We start from the raw sequence: 12238 nt of genomic DNA, 5'->3' as shown, positions 1-12238 counted from the left end.
TCTCTCTCTCTCTCTCTCTCTCTCTCTCTCTCTCTCTCTCTCTCTCTGTTTAAATGCAAAAGTTGCGAGCACTTTATTTTGGCGTAAGTCTGCCTATCACAATCTCGCTTTACTTAACCATATCCCTGCACAGACATACCAACGTATTACGCAATTTTGACTATATTTAAAACTTGTACTAAACATCAATGAAATATTTAATATGAACGATTTTATTTACTCAAGCACATCTCTTGTCCTCATGAAATTGTCTATATATACCGAAAATAAATGAAAGTTTTGATCTACTACGCTACTTACTGCGGGTAATACCCTATATTCAAATTGAATTGGACCCACCCATAATCACTTCATAATTTTTCTCATTTAAAAGTTGGCGCATCTAGGTGATGGGTATTAAAAAACTCGCTCTAAAGCGAATTTAATTATCGCATATGCTTTAATCTAAGAATTTTAAAGTAAAAAAATCGGGTTTTTATTGTGTACAAGACATGCTATTAACTATTGTAAAAAATTTAAGGAAAATAAAAAATGTCTGAACGGAATATAAATAGAAAAACAAAAAAAAAAATATATATATATATATATTAAAATAAATTGTTTTTAACATGCTTTACAAAAATTAATTACATGCAAAAAAAGAAAAAAAAAAAAAAGGCAAGAATTGAAAAAAAAATTTAAACAAAAAAAAAAAAAAAAAAACAGAAAAAATAAAACTAAATCTATATGTTTTTTTTTTTTTTTTCTCAACTTATGTAAATATAGGACATTTATGTTCCTTTTGTTTGCTTGCTTTTGTTAATCATTGCTCAACATCTAATTTAACGTATTTTTTTTATTTTATTTTTTTTTTCTCTCTAATTATGGAATTTATTTTTGTGTAGTATGAAAAAATTTTCCGTCTATTCTATGGAAAAAATATTACGAATAATTTTACAATAACCAAATAGACCATAGCATCTAGCACAGCAAATTACTTTTAAAACTAAAATTAAAATTAAGGTTTTTTTTTTTTTTTTTTTTTTTTTTAACTGTAATTATAAATGAGTTTGTGCTGCAAAGAATGTGAATTAAATTGAAATAGTGCTAATTTTATTACAGTATATAACAGTATATTACAGTATATATTGTGCTGCATTCTCATTCTCATTAACCAAAAAGGGGACTTTATGTGACAAGTGTATATAAACGCATGAATAGTCTCTTTGCAGTAGTTTTCCCTTAAGCGTCGTAATTGTGTGCCGAAAAATAAGTAAAGTTTTTCAAAGTCATCGCGATTCATAAGACACAACAAGTAAAAGGTCTAATAAAGAGGATCACAACTGAATACCCCAATCCTCCCTACAGGTATACTATATATGCAAGAACTGTGGCATTATATGGGGAACGGTTGGAAAATTGGCCAACAATGTACCAAATTTCATCAAAATATGACGGCTAAATGGACAGACGAAACAAAGAGCGTGTTTCTGAACTGTTTGGTAAAATAAAAGGCGGATCTGTCTCACGTGCTTCTGCATATTGCATATACCGACACCAACTTAATATGCCCTTGTATCAAAACGAATAAGCATAATTCATACATATTTCACATTTGTCATGCAGCGCCCGTCCTAATTCAATTTCATATATATGAACTTGAGGATTTTATCTCTCTCCAAAACCTGAAATTATTTTTCTGTGAATACTATTTTGCATCTACGAATAGGCTTCGAAAATCAACCTTTGCATTGGACAATGTATTATTTTGGATACAGATTGTTGCGAGAGAGTTTTAATTATTTAATTACTGTGACTCTAAATCGTCGTTTATATTATCTGTCCATAGGGATTAAATGGTCGTTTAGCCCTCGTTTAGAATATCAATGTTTCATAGAATAAATGCATCCTTGATCAGCAATAAATTGTGAACCAATTTAAGCATATCCGTCCGTCCGTCCGTCCGTCCGTCCGTCCGTCTGTATAATGTCCGTCGTAAACATCCGTCTAACTGAAGCTATCGACTCCAAATTTGGTAGACACTTTGGAAGTTCTTGCACGCAGTTTGGCATTGAAAATGGGCTAGATTGATCGCAGGACTTATCTACAGCCCTACGTAAAGTGAGGGCACCTCCGTTTTCCAAAATGAATGAAAAATTGGTTTTTTGTGCATTACTCATCAACTATAGCCAATAAATCCACCAAAATTTAAACATATGTTCTACAGCATATGCCTTGCGACCAGTGTACAAATATGGAAAAATCAATCAGAACTACCCAATAATAAAGTGCATTAAAATATAATTTTTTTTTCAATAACTTTATAAAACGTCGAAGCAGACTTCAAAACTTCCAGAAAGTGTATAAAATCCAAAACAGTTTCAAATTCGAAATGTACCTCTGTTCGTCTGTTCATTTCTCTATCTGCCTCGTGTTCCTGTTTGGCTCTTTAACCTGTATTTCCTATGCACGAAATATGCCGGGGACACTAACAACATCATAAAGACAACACGAAAATTTCTCAATCAATCATAACCGGTTTTTATCGGTTTTGTTTATGATTTACGCTCAAATCGAGTAATATAAGAATTTTAAGAAGGGACATGTTGTATATCTCTTGTTCTCTATTATCGTTTATACGTTATATTTTTCATTCAAAGTAAATGAATGACTGCCTGCTCATTGTTAACAAGTACGAAATCAGCGGCTGGAAATTGCTTCCTTTAAGGGAGGTTTGTCTAGAGGAATTTCAATATTTGCGGTCGCGCAATAACGTCGCACTATTAAAGGTACATTGGATAACTCAGATCGTTGGCGTTACATAATATTAAGGGCGGATATGTTTTCAAAGATATCTTATCTATGGAAAATTTTATACAAAACATAGGCCACACTAACCCGAGGCACTAACCCGAAGCACTAACAAAGTGAGTTTTTTCGTTACGCTTTAAATAAAAAACGAAACATCTGGAGCAAAAGCAAAAGGAACCCTTATAATGTGGATCAGAGGAACTATATTATCGGTTTTCTACTTATCGATTGTTTGGTGCCAAATTGAAGCAATTCCTGGGTATAGAGATCATCTCGAGCGACTCGAATAAAACTTGAAGCGAACGAAACTCCGAAATGAAAACACACTATACCTTCGCTCACAGAGTAAACTAAACGTATTAATATATTTCGTTTAATTTTATCTAAATTTCATCTGCAATGATTTTTATATCGAAAAAAATATGTATTTTGAAAGCATTAATCCCTACGGACGATGTAAGAGTAGTTACTCACTAAAAAAAATAAAAAAAAGGAGAACACTTTGTACTCTTTGGACCTCGGAAATTATTGCATTAGAAAGCATTTTCTTAGCAAAAATATATCGCCCCCTGTTCATTAGACCAGTTATCTTCCCTCACTAGCATATGATAAAAAAATTAAAATTCATGAGGTATATAGCAAAATGTGATCGATTCATTTACAGCAGAGCGATTTCCTGGTTTCACAATTCCCGAAATAAGGCCTCCTTTACCTAATTCATCGAAGGATTCATTGAAGGAGTAATCAAGTTCAATGTAGCGCTGTACTGTATATGTTATAACATATCATAATGTTCTTCTACCAATTTCAAATAGAAAGAGCATGAAAAAATTGAAGATCGTCTTTCGTCCATGTATTGGAATTGTCTATATATTGTACATTGCACAATAAAACTCTATGAGTTCCCACCTAAAACAAACAGCTTTGTCCACCTATCCTGATATTCTTCATATACAGTTACGTCCATTATTTTTAATAATTTTTTTAACACCCTAAAGTCATAAATATTAGGCTAATAACCGTTTGGGTTAAGAAACAGTTCTGATTTGTCGAGAAAATACCGAAATTTTGTAGGCAAAAGCTAATAAATACTATACGTCCAACTTAAGGCTTTAAAAAGTGTTGTCGCAAAATTGTGGCCAGTTGCACTCACCAAAACCAATTTCGATTTTTATTCAACCTTTGTTCCAAGGGGAATATTACTTTCTTAATTGTTTAGTTGGAAGCCATGCAAGAAAAAAAAAACTAAATGTTTTCTATACAATAACGCTGCGCAACCTAGAAGTGTGTATTAGTTTTAAGATACTTGAAACATTGGACCGTCGCCAAAAAAAAAACATCAAATTGAATAATAGGATATATTGCGCTTTGTCGAGTTTAAAAATCTGCTTTTTTGCCTTTTACAACACCATACCTGTCAACTCAATCATTTCTGAAAAGTGGTTCAAGTGAGAATATCATTGATTGACTTTGATCATCGATACAAGATATGACTACGGATCACGATGTGGAAAGATATTAAGAAGGACAACAGGAGGAATGGGAAGGAAGTAGACGAAAAATCTTGAAAGACCATTGAATGAGTAGTAAGCAGCTGTGTCCAAGTCCTAAAAAGGGTTGTGAAATAAAAAGCGAAGACGAGAGACATTGAAAGACGAATTATCGCATTTAAGCAGCTGTTCTACAGCCGTAAAATGAAAAATAAATTGTATTGCATTGTAACGTAGTGACGATTACTTTTCCGATTATCACTTGTTTCAGGCGATTGCACCTGGTCGGTTGGAGGGGTATTTTGACGCGTAATAGTTTGTAATGGGTTGTTCTTTGATTTGGAGAAAAATTGTGATCACCAGTATGCATATGATATCGAGTGACCAATATTTCATTTCATTTTTTTAAATCTCTCTTAAAATTAATGCACACTTCCAACGCAAATTGTACAGTTATTGTCTCTTGTATAGAGAGCGTAGTTCTTTAGTCATTCATAAGAATATTTTAGTTTCGGTATATAAAAGTATTAATAAAATTTATACACATATATATATAAATGTATGTATATATGTATATGTTCTCCTCTAGCACACAAATGCAAATACATACAAACGACTAAAACAAAATTAAAAAATATAGATAAATATGTCATATGTATACATGAGGGAAAAAATAAAGACAGAGATAGATAAATAGATAGATAGATAGAGAGAGAGAGAGTGAGAGAGAGAGTGAGAGAGAGAGAGAGAGAGAGAGAGAGAGAGAGAGAGAGAGAGAGAGATGCAAATAATGATCTTTTTCTTTTATTAATTTGTACCGGTTCATCATCAGCTGTGGGACTATGCATTTGGTCGTCATCATCTTCTCCACGCTTTTTCCGCTAATTTTCAATTGATAAAACATAAAATTTTTGGTTTTCTTTTTTATAAAATTTAGTTAAGTGATTGTGAGAAAAATGGCACATGTGTGATATATAATTTAAATAAAGAGCTTAAGAAAAAAAAAAAATAAATAAACAAATTTAGTTAATAATTTTGTATATAAGTTTCTATATACGTAAACAGATACATAAATATATATTAACGATGCTTATAGTATATTTAAATTATATATATGTAAGTATATATATATATATATATATATGTATATACAGAAAGCACTTAACTCTCTAAACTCATTATATCGTAACTAACGTTTTACTCGTAATTGAAAAAAATTTATATAAAATAATAATAAACATAATAATAATTAAATACTTCAACTTCGATTAGAGCATGCTTCGATTAAGAAAAGTTCTCATAGTTTAATATACGTTTTTTCTTTTTTTCATTTTGCTATGGTCTTAATTCACACAACGTTTAACAAAGTTAACCTAACTATGCTAAAATTGAAAACGAAAACGATTTCTAATACGATTTTATTAATCAATAATATTTAGAAAATTGAAAGAAACTCTTTTTTATAATAAAAACACATTAGAGGTTTTTATAAAACTGCGGGATATTTTTATGTACCTCCTTCCAATTCTGCATTAGTCATTTTATTTATTTAAGATTTTTTTTTGTTTTTTTTTTTTTTTTTGGTGATATTTAGTGAAATTTATACACAAACAAGTGAAGAGAAATTAATAATAGTGATATAAATTATTTTTTAGGAAGTTTTATTACACTTTTATATATTTATAAGGACAAAATGAATTGATTAAAGAAAATCTACCGATATGATAATAAATTATGAACAAAACAATTGCAATCATATTCCCAAGTAAGTAAATTCTTCTTTTTGATTGTACTTAATGTGCTACTTATGGAGTATGATTGGTTATGTGCAGTGCAGAGTGTCGCATTCGCTCCTCAGATCATATATCAGTTATGTATCACACCTTAATACATATCAAAGGACTTTCTTATGTTAATCTTTTTTTTTTTCGTACTGCGCAACTGTACTTCAAATAGGTTTGCTCAATTAACTCGGGATTTTTTTCGCTTATCATATTCGCGTATTGAACAAATGAACAAATTAAATTTTTATTCCGTGCAGCACATTATGCTTGTAACATCCAGTACTAGATATATGTGTCAAGCAGTTTGCCTGAGCTCAAGACTCGAAGTCCCTTGGGAGAAGTGCGAAGCATGCATAGATAATGGAAAGTTTTTTAGTGCAGCCGCCTATCGTCTTTTTCTATCATTGGAGAATATATATTCAGCGCAAGTGCATTGGCACTCGCTTCGACACTATAGGACACTCGATTAAATTTCTTGAGAAAAAACTCTCATTGGTAAAAGATTAAAATAGAATAGAAGATTTTGGTAGCATGCGAGAATGTTTTCATTTTTGCGTCGTTCGTTCTCATAAAGCAAAGATCTTTACGTAGAGCTCTCTTTCCATATTCGGGCAATTGACAGAGTTGTAAGTCTTCGACGGTGATTCGATTTTTGCAGATGAAAATCAGCAAAAAAGGGAAAGGTGTGCTCCATAAAGGGAAATCGTGCGCAATACTCTATTAATTCTTCGTTTTATTATCCACCAAAGCATTGATCATCTCTTTTATTTTGAATCAATGTAGAAAATCGGAATAGATTTAACTTATTAATATTAACATCAAGAATCATATATCGTTCGATTGTTAATTTTAAGCAATATTACTATCTTACTTCGCTTAGTTTAAAGTTAAGTGTTCGCTTCGGCTCTATAAGTGCCATAAATGGCCATCAGCGATGATCAAAAATAATTAAGCAACAGTAGCAGTAAAGGCTTGATATTAGGTGCTTTAGAAAATATTGACCGTAATAAGGCTGGCTAGCATATCAACTGCAGTCTAATACGCTTGATATACGGTTGTATGCACATTAAGTGTAGAATCAAAAATTTATAAAAAAAAATTGCAATTGCTTTGCAAACAACTGAAGAAAACTGGTGCATTCTGCTCATTTCGTTTATGAAACTATGTTTGGAAACTCTTTCATATCTGTTAAGTGTGTGTAATCAATTCTAATATCTCAGTTAGATTTATAAAGTACAGTGCTGTCCAAATAAATTTTCAACTAATCGATTATATATTATTGTTCCCTAAAAAAAAAAAAAAAAAAAAAAAAAAAAAAACAAACAAAACAAAAATATATAAACATATTTCTCTACATATTAATCTGATATCTTATCCTTTCGTATATAGATAAACTGAAAATGTATAAATCTCTTTATTTTTATAATAATTTGTTTCCTTTTTTTTTTCGTTTTTTGTCTCTCTCTCTTCATTTTATTGTACCTAAATATTTGAAATTTATATGTCAAACAAATATTTAGTTTTAAAATCTTTAATAACATGTATGTATACCAGAGAAGAAGACACTTATGAACTAATAAGTGTAGTTTTATTTATGAAACAGTTACGAAATTTATTTAAAAATACTTACCGGCATGCCTGAATCAATTTGACCGAAACGTGTATTGCGCCAGGATTCAAATATCAGAAAACCGGCATAAATTTTACCCACTGTCAGTTTGCCTTTATTTAGTTGGTCGTTGGGTGGCACCAGTAGATCTAGCATTTTCTTAGCTTGCAAAGGCCATATATTGGTTATTGTTTCCCTAAGTTCAGAGTCGGCTTGATCCATTTCCTCCGCTTAAGAATTTAATAGAAAATAAAAACCAAAAAATAGATAATTTATTTATGTTTACATATATAAGCATATATAGATTTACTTACCCGATCTCATTTTAATGCTTAAATTTTCACGTATCAATGCGAACAGTGTGGTGGTAAATTGTACACGCATTTCATCATCCAGCGGCATATTCATACGTATCAGTTTTTTGTAGGCGAGGCGATTGGGACATTTGTTACCGAACCCCAATGGAGGATCCATATTTTTCAACATATCATACATTTCCGTGTAATGAATTTTACCACTACACCCACACATATACACATAATGATTTTGAAGATTTTTACCGATTGATTATAAAATATAGAAATTTGAGACTTTTTTAAATGAAATTTTTATCAAATTGTTTTTATATAAATATATATATAAAAAAAAAAAAAATACTCTTTTTTTTTTTTTTTTTTTTTTATTATGATAGAAACAACAACACACATTCATATTATTCATATTCTTATAAAACAATATATTAATAATTTACTCTGTCCTCTGAGTTATACACCGATCAAAAAATACTGGGAATAAGTCATTGCGTTGAATAGAATAAGCGGTAAAATTTATTTAATAAACTAATCTTACTTAACATCGGGTGCCTCATGTCAATGCTATACGACAATTGTATATTGCGTTTGCAACGAGTACTTATGTAATCCGATCTTAGCATCGATTCCGATTTTCTCATCTCTAAATATAATAAAGTACATAAAAATGTTACCAATTCTTTATAAAACAACCATCGATCTATTTTTACTTAATGTGGAATGATATATGAAAGATAACTTTTTCGCACAATTTTTATTCCTTTTCACGCGACTAACTTAATATCTAACTAACGTAGGAAACTAAAATTTAACACAAGAATCTTTAGAGTTGCACTCTTTTTTCAAATACATATATCTATGTGCAGCCAATTCTGCTAAGATGATAAAACCAGTGATATCCATTGCCATAGAAAAACTTTATGCCTTAAGCTTTATGTGTGCTTTTCATTAGCGTTACTGAAAAAGACAATTTTGGGCTGTTATCTATATTTGCCACATTTTTACAACACAAACGATAGCATCTTTTTATGGTGAAGCTCGACTGTATTCTGGTGGAATATATGCTAACTTTTGTAGTAAACATAACAAGTGCATAAGAGAAACAGAACAGTCCGACCGAGTATGAAAAATGGATTTCACTGATCCGAATTCTCCGACTATGCGCTGCCAAGAAGGCTGTGTGAGATTAATTTGTTGCATTCTTTGATGTTGAACGACGTTGTCACGAATAGTTGGCGATAGGCTTTTAGCCCCTAAGTATCGCAGCCTTCAAATCTTTTTACAATTTTTCACTTCAGATATTTAACTCGACCTTTTTCCGATTTTGAGTAATTCCCAGTATCTTGTGATTGAAGTGTACGTAGAGTAGATTATGTATGGTGAAGGGAATAAAATATTGTAATAATTTAAAGACAACGAGAGAGAGAAAGAGAGAGAGAGAGAGAGAGAGAAATAAATAGTGATGGAAAGAAGTGTTTGTGTTGACAAATAGAAAAGCCAGAGATTCGCAAAAGTTTTAAAATATGACATTTTCAAACGCTTTGTCAAGCGCACTAAGTAGACATTGAAGATCATCAGCATTACATTGCATGTAAGTCGATTTGACGAAGGCGATTTATTTGTCTGTTCGTTGTTGAAACTCGAAAAATTAAAATAGTTTTCTATCTCATTTAAACATTGGACACGACCAAAATTTGCTCATCTTAGACAAATACTCCTTTTCTTTTCAAAAACATATGTACAAAGTAAGATCTTGGCATAGAAGCAAAATGAAAGGAAAAACCATTGTTCAATATGTCCTGAAGTATTTTACTCTTCGAAATATAGCGAATTTTCATAGTAATAGAAAGGAATAAAGCTTCGTTTGATAAAGCTTTAGCAGCAAAGCATAAAAAATTAAGTATTTTTAAACTCATAACCGATTGTTCTCTCTGTGGATTGCTGCTTTGAAAATTTTTGTTTTTTTTTTGTTTTTTATATGAAACAAATACGATCAAATAATAATCATTTAATATAAAAATTTTTAAGCGGTTTTTTTTTTTTTTTTTTTTGTTTTGCTACTTTTTTGTTAAATTCTGAAGCAGTGTTTGTGTGTTAAATTATTTTTCAAATATTTAGGAAAAAAAGCTTAATGATTAGAGTTACATAAAATTTATCAATAACTCAACATAAAACAGAAATTTAAAAATCAGAAATATTAAAGAAAAACTAATAATAAGTGATTAAGTTCATCATAAGACCAATTTTCAATAACCCCTTCACTTCTGTTACTTTTACATCCATAAAATGAATGACTAACCGATAAAGCCGAAGACAATCCATCGATTTCTCGAATCTTAAGTCAGAACGCGCGCCTATGCAAAGTTCAATACTAAGCGCGTTTTTAATCTACATTCTATAAAAAAATCTATATTTATATATTCTTGGATGTAATTCCCGCATATTGATATGTATGCATCGATCATAAATTAATAAAACTGCAGGCAAATCTGAGCTGCATTGAATATACGCTTGCTTCCTGATTTTAGTGACAATTTGCGACTCTTGTTCGCAACTTATAAATGAATGGTAAATTCATTTTACAACACAAGCTTTCATTTGTGCATTGATTTGCGAAAGAAGAAAGGGTTAAAAGCAGTTATACAGCTAGCATCGATTAGGAGTAAAGGTGCAGTAATGTATATATAATCTGAACTTATATATATAATCCAGAGCATTTTCCGCATTTAGAAGGCCTACTTCCAGACAAAGAAGTGAAAATTGTAATAAATATAATAACAATGGAGGTTGCGAGAATTTAGTAGATGATATATTACTACAGTTCTCGCTTCTCAGTAAATGTAAAAATTGCAAGCGATAAAAAAGTAACTAAATTATCAAGCGACAATAATATGAATTGATAAGATGCATAAACTAAAATTTGTTCTGAGTGAAATACTCTTCCATTGTAAATATCTTGAATAAAAATGGATGTGGTAAGAAGATTATCTCATCGAAGATTTATAAATTGCATAACATCATCATCGATGGTTGCGAAACGAAATTCGTTTCCCTAAATTCGAAACATCAATGATTAACGTATTAATTACGTGGATATAAATTAAAAATGTCAAAAGCGGATAAACAGACGACACCATAATTAATAATTTGGCATATTTGTAAGATAGAGGTTATCAAAAATTTCTTTTAAAGATCAGTACATAATAAATTGAATTAAAACACCAATTGTTAATATGCAACTTATAAACAACAAGACAAATATATATATACAGACTATATTTTACACACGTACACAAATTACCAATAATTAGCAAATTAAAAATGAAAAAAGGAAGAAATATTAATTGGAAAAAAAATTATGATATTATATTAAATTGATAATTACGTCGCATTTGGATCATATTCAGCCCATATCCGTACAAATTCATCTAAATGATGGGCACCCAATATACTGGAATCTCTTGTTAGATAATCAAAATTATCCATAATAACGGCCACGAATAAATTCAACATTAGAAACGAACAAAAGAATATAAATGAAACGAAATAGGCGTATGCCAGCGTTGAGCCACATGTCTCATCACCCTTTTCAGCCTCTTCATCACATGGCCTCCCTTTAAGGCACGCCAGCATAATGTTCGGCCACGCCTCGCCCGTTGCACATCTAAAACGATATTGTATGAGTATATCTCATATATGATTTTTCTTATATAGTTCTATATATATATATGTGTATATATATATTTCTATATATACATATATATATTAATATATATATATAAATATATATATATATATATATATATATATTCTAATATATTAATATAACAAAATTAGCCAGATGTCGACAATAAACGAAACAATTTTTACAGTTCATAAATAGTTGGATGTCATATACGTACATGTAAATACAAGTGTTATATATGTATGTAAAAAGATTATTTATTTATTTAGTTTTATATATATAAATGTTTTTTGTGTTTCTAGGCAAATATAATAAAGTTCTTAAAAATCACATTACAAAATACTACTAAATGAACATTTCTCCATACGTACAGATATAGTTGAGATTTATTTGTAAATTGAATTAATTATTAAAACTGATCAAAATAAGATACAACAACAGCTTTGCTACCTTCGAAACAAAACACAATACGTTGAAATTATTTACATTTATTTTTTTTTATATTCATGTAATTGCTTTCCAATTTATTTATTTATTTGTTTTTTTTTTTTTTTTTTTTTTTTTTTTTT

General features: G+C 30.1%; 1 protein-coding gene across 9 annotated transcripts in view; it reads right to left on the bottom strand.

Moving 5' to 3' along the window:
* Positions 1-12238, bottom strand: part of LOC119645053 (voltage-dependent calcium channel type A subunit alpha-1) — a 115680-nt gene that overhangs the window by 14576 nt on the left and 88866 nt on the right. For 7 of the 9 annotated variants that reach the window (XM_038044944.1, XM_038044926.1, XM_038044896.1 and 4 more), the window contains 4 exons: positions 11370-11648; positions 7988-8190; positions 7695-7903; positions 5099-5161 (listed from right to left, as the gene is read on the bottom strand). In XM_038044944.1, coding sequence (XP_037900872.1) covers positions 5099-5161; positions 7695-7903; positions 7988-8190; positions 11370-11648 — 754 coding nt within the window. Of the gene's footprint in view, positions 1-5098; positions 5162-5795; positions 5808-7694; positions 7904-7987; positions 8191-11369; positions 11649-12238 lie in introns of all 9 variants that reach the window. The other 2 variants (XM_038044917.1, XM_038044935.1) reach the window with 2 other exon arrangements.

The sequence above is a fragment of the Glossina fuscipes genome, unplaced genomic scaffold (genome assembly GCF_014805625.2).
Source record: "Glossina fuscipes isolate IAEA_lab_2018 unplaced genomic scaffold, Yale_Gfus_2 0, whole genome shotgun sequence".
Taxonomy (NCBI): domain Eukaryota; kingdom Metazoa; phylum Arthropoda; class Insecta; order Diptera; family Glossinidae; genus Glossina; species Glossina fuscipes.
This window is presented reverse-complemented; position numbering and strand designations above follow the sequence as displayed.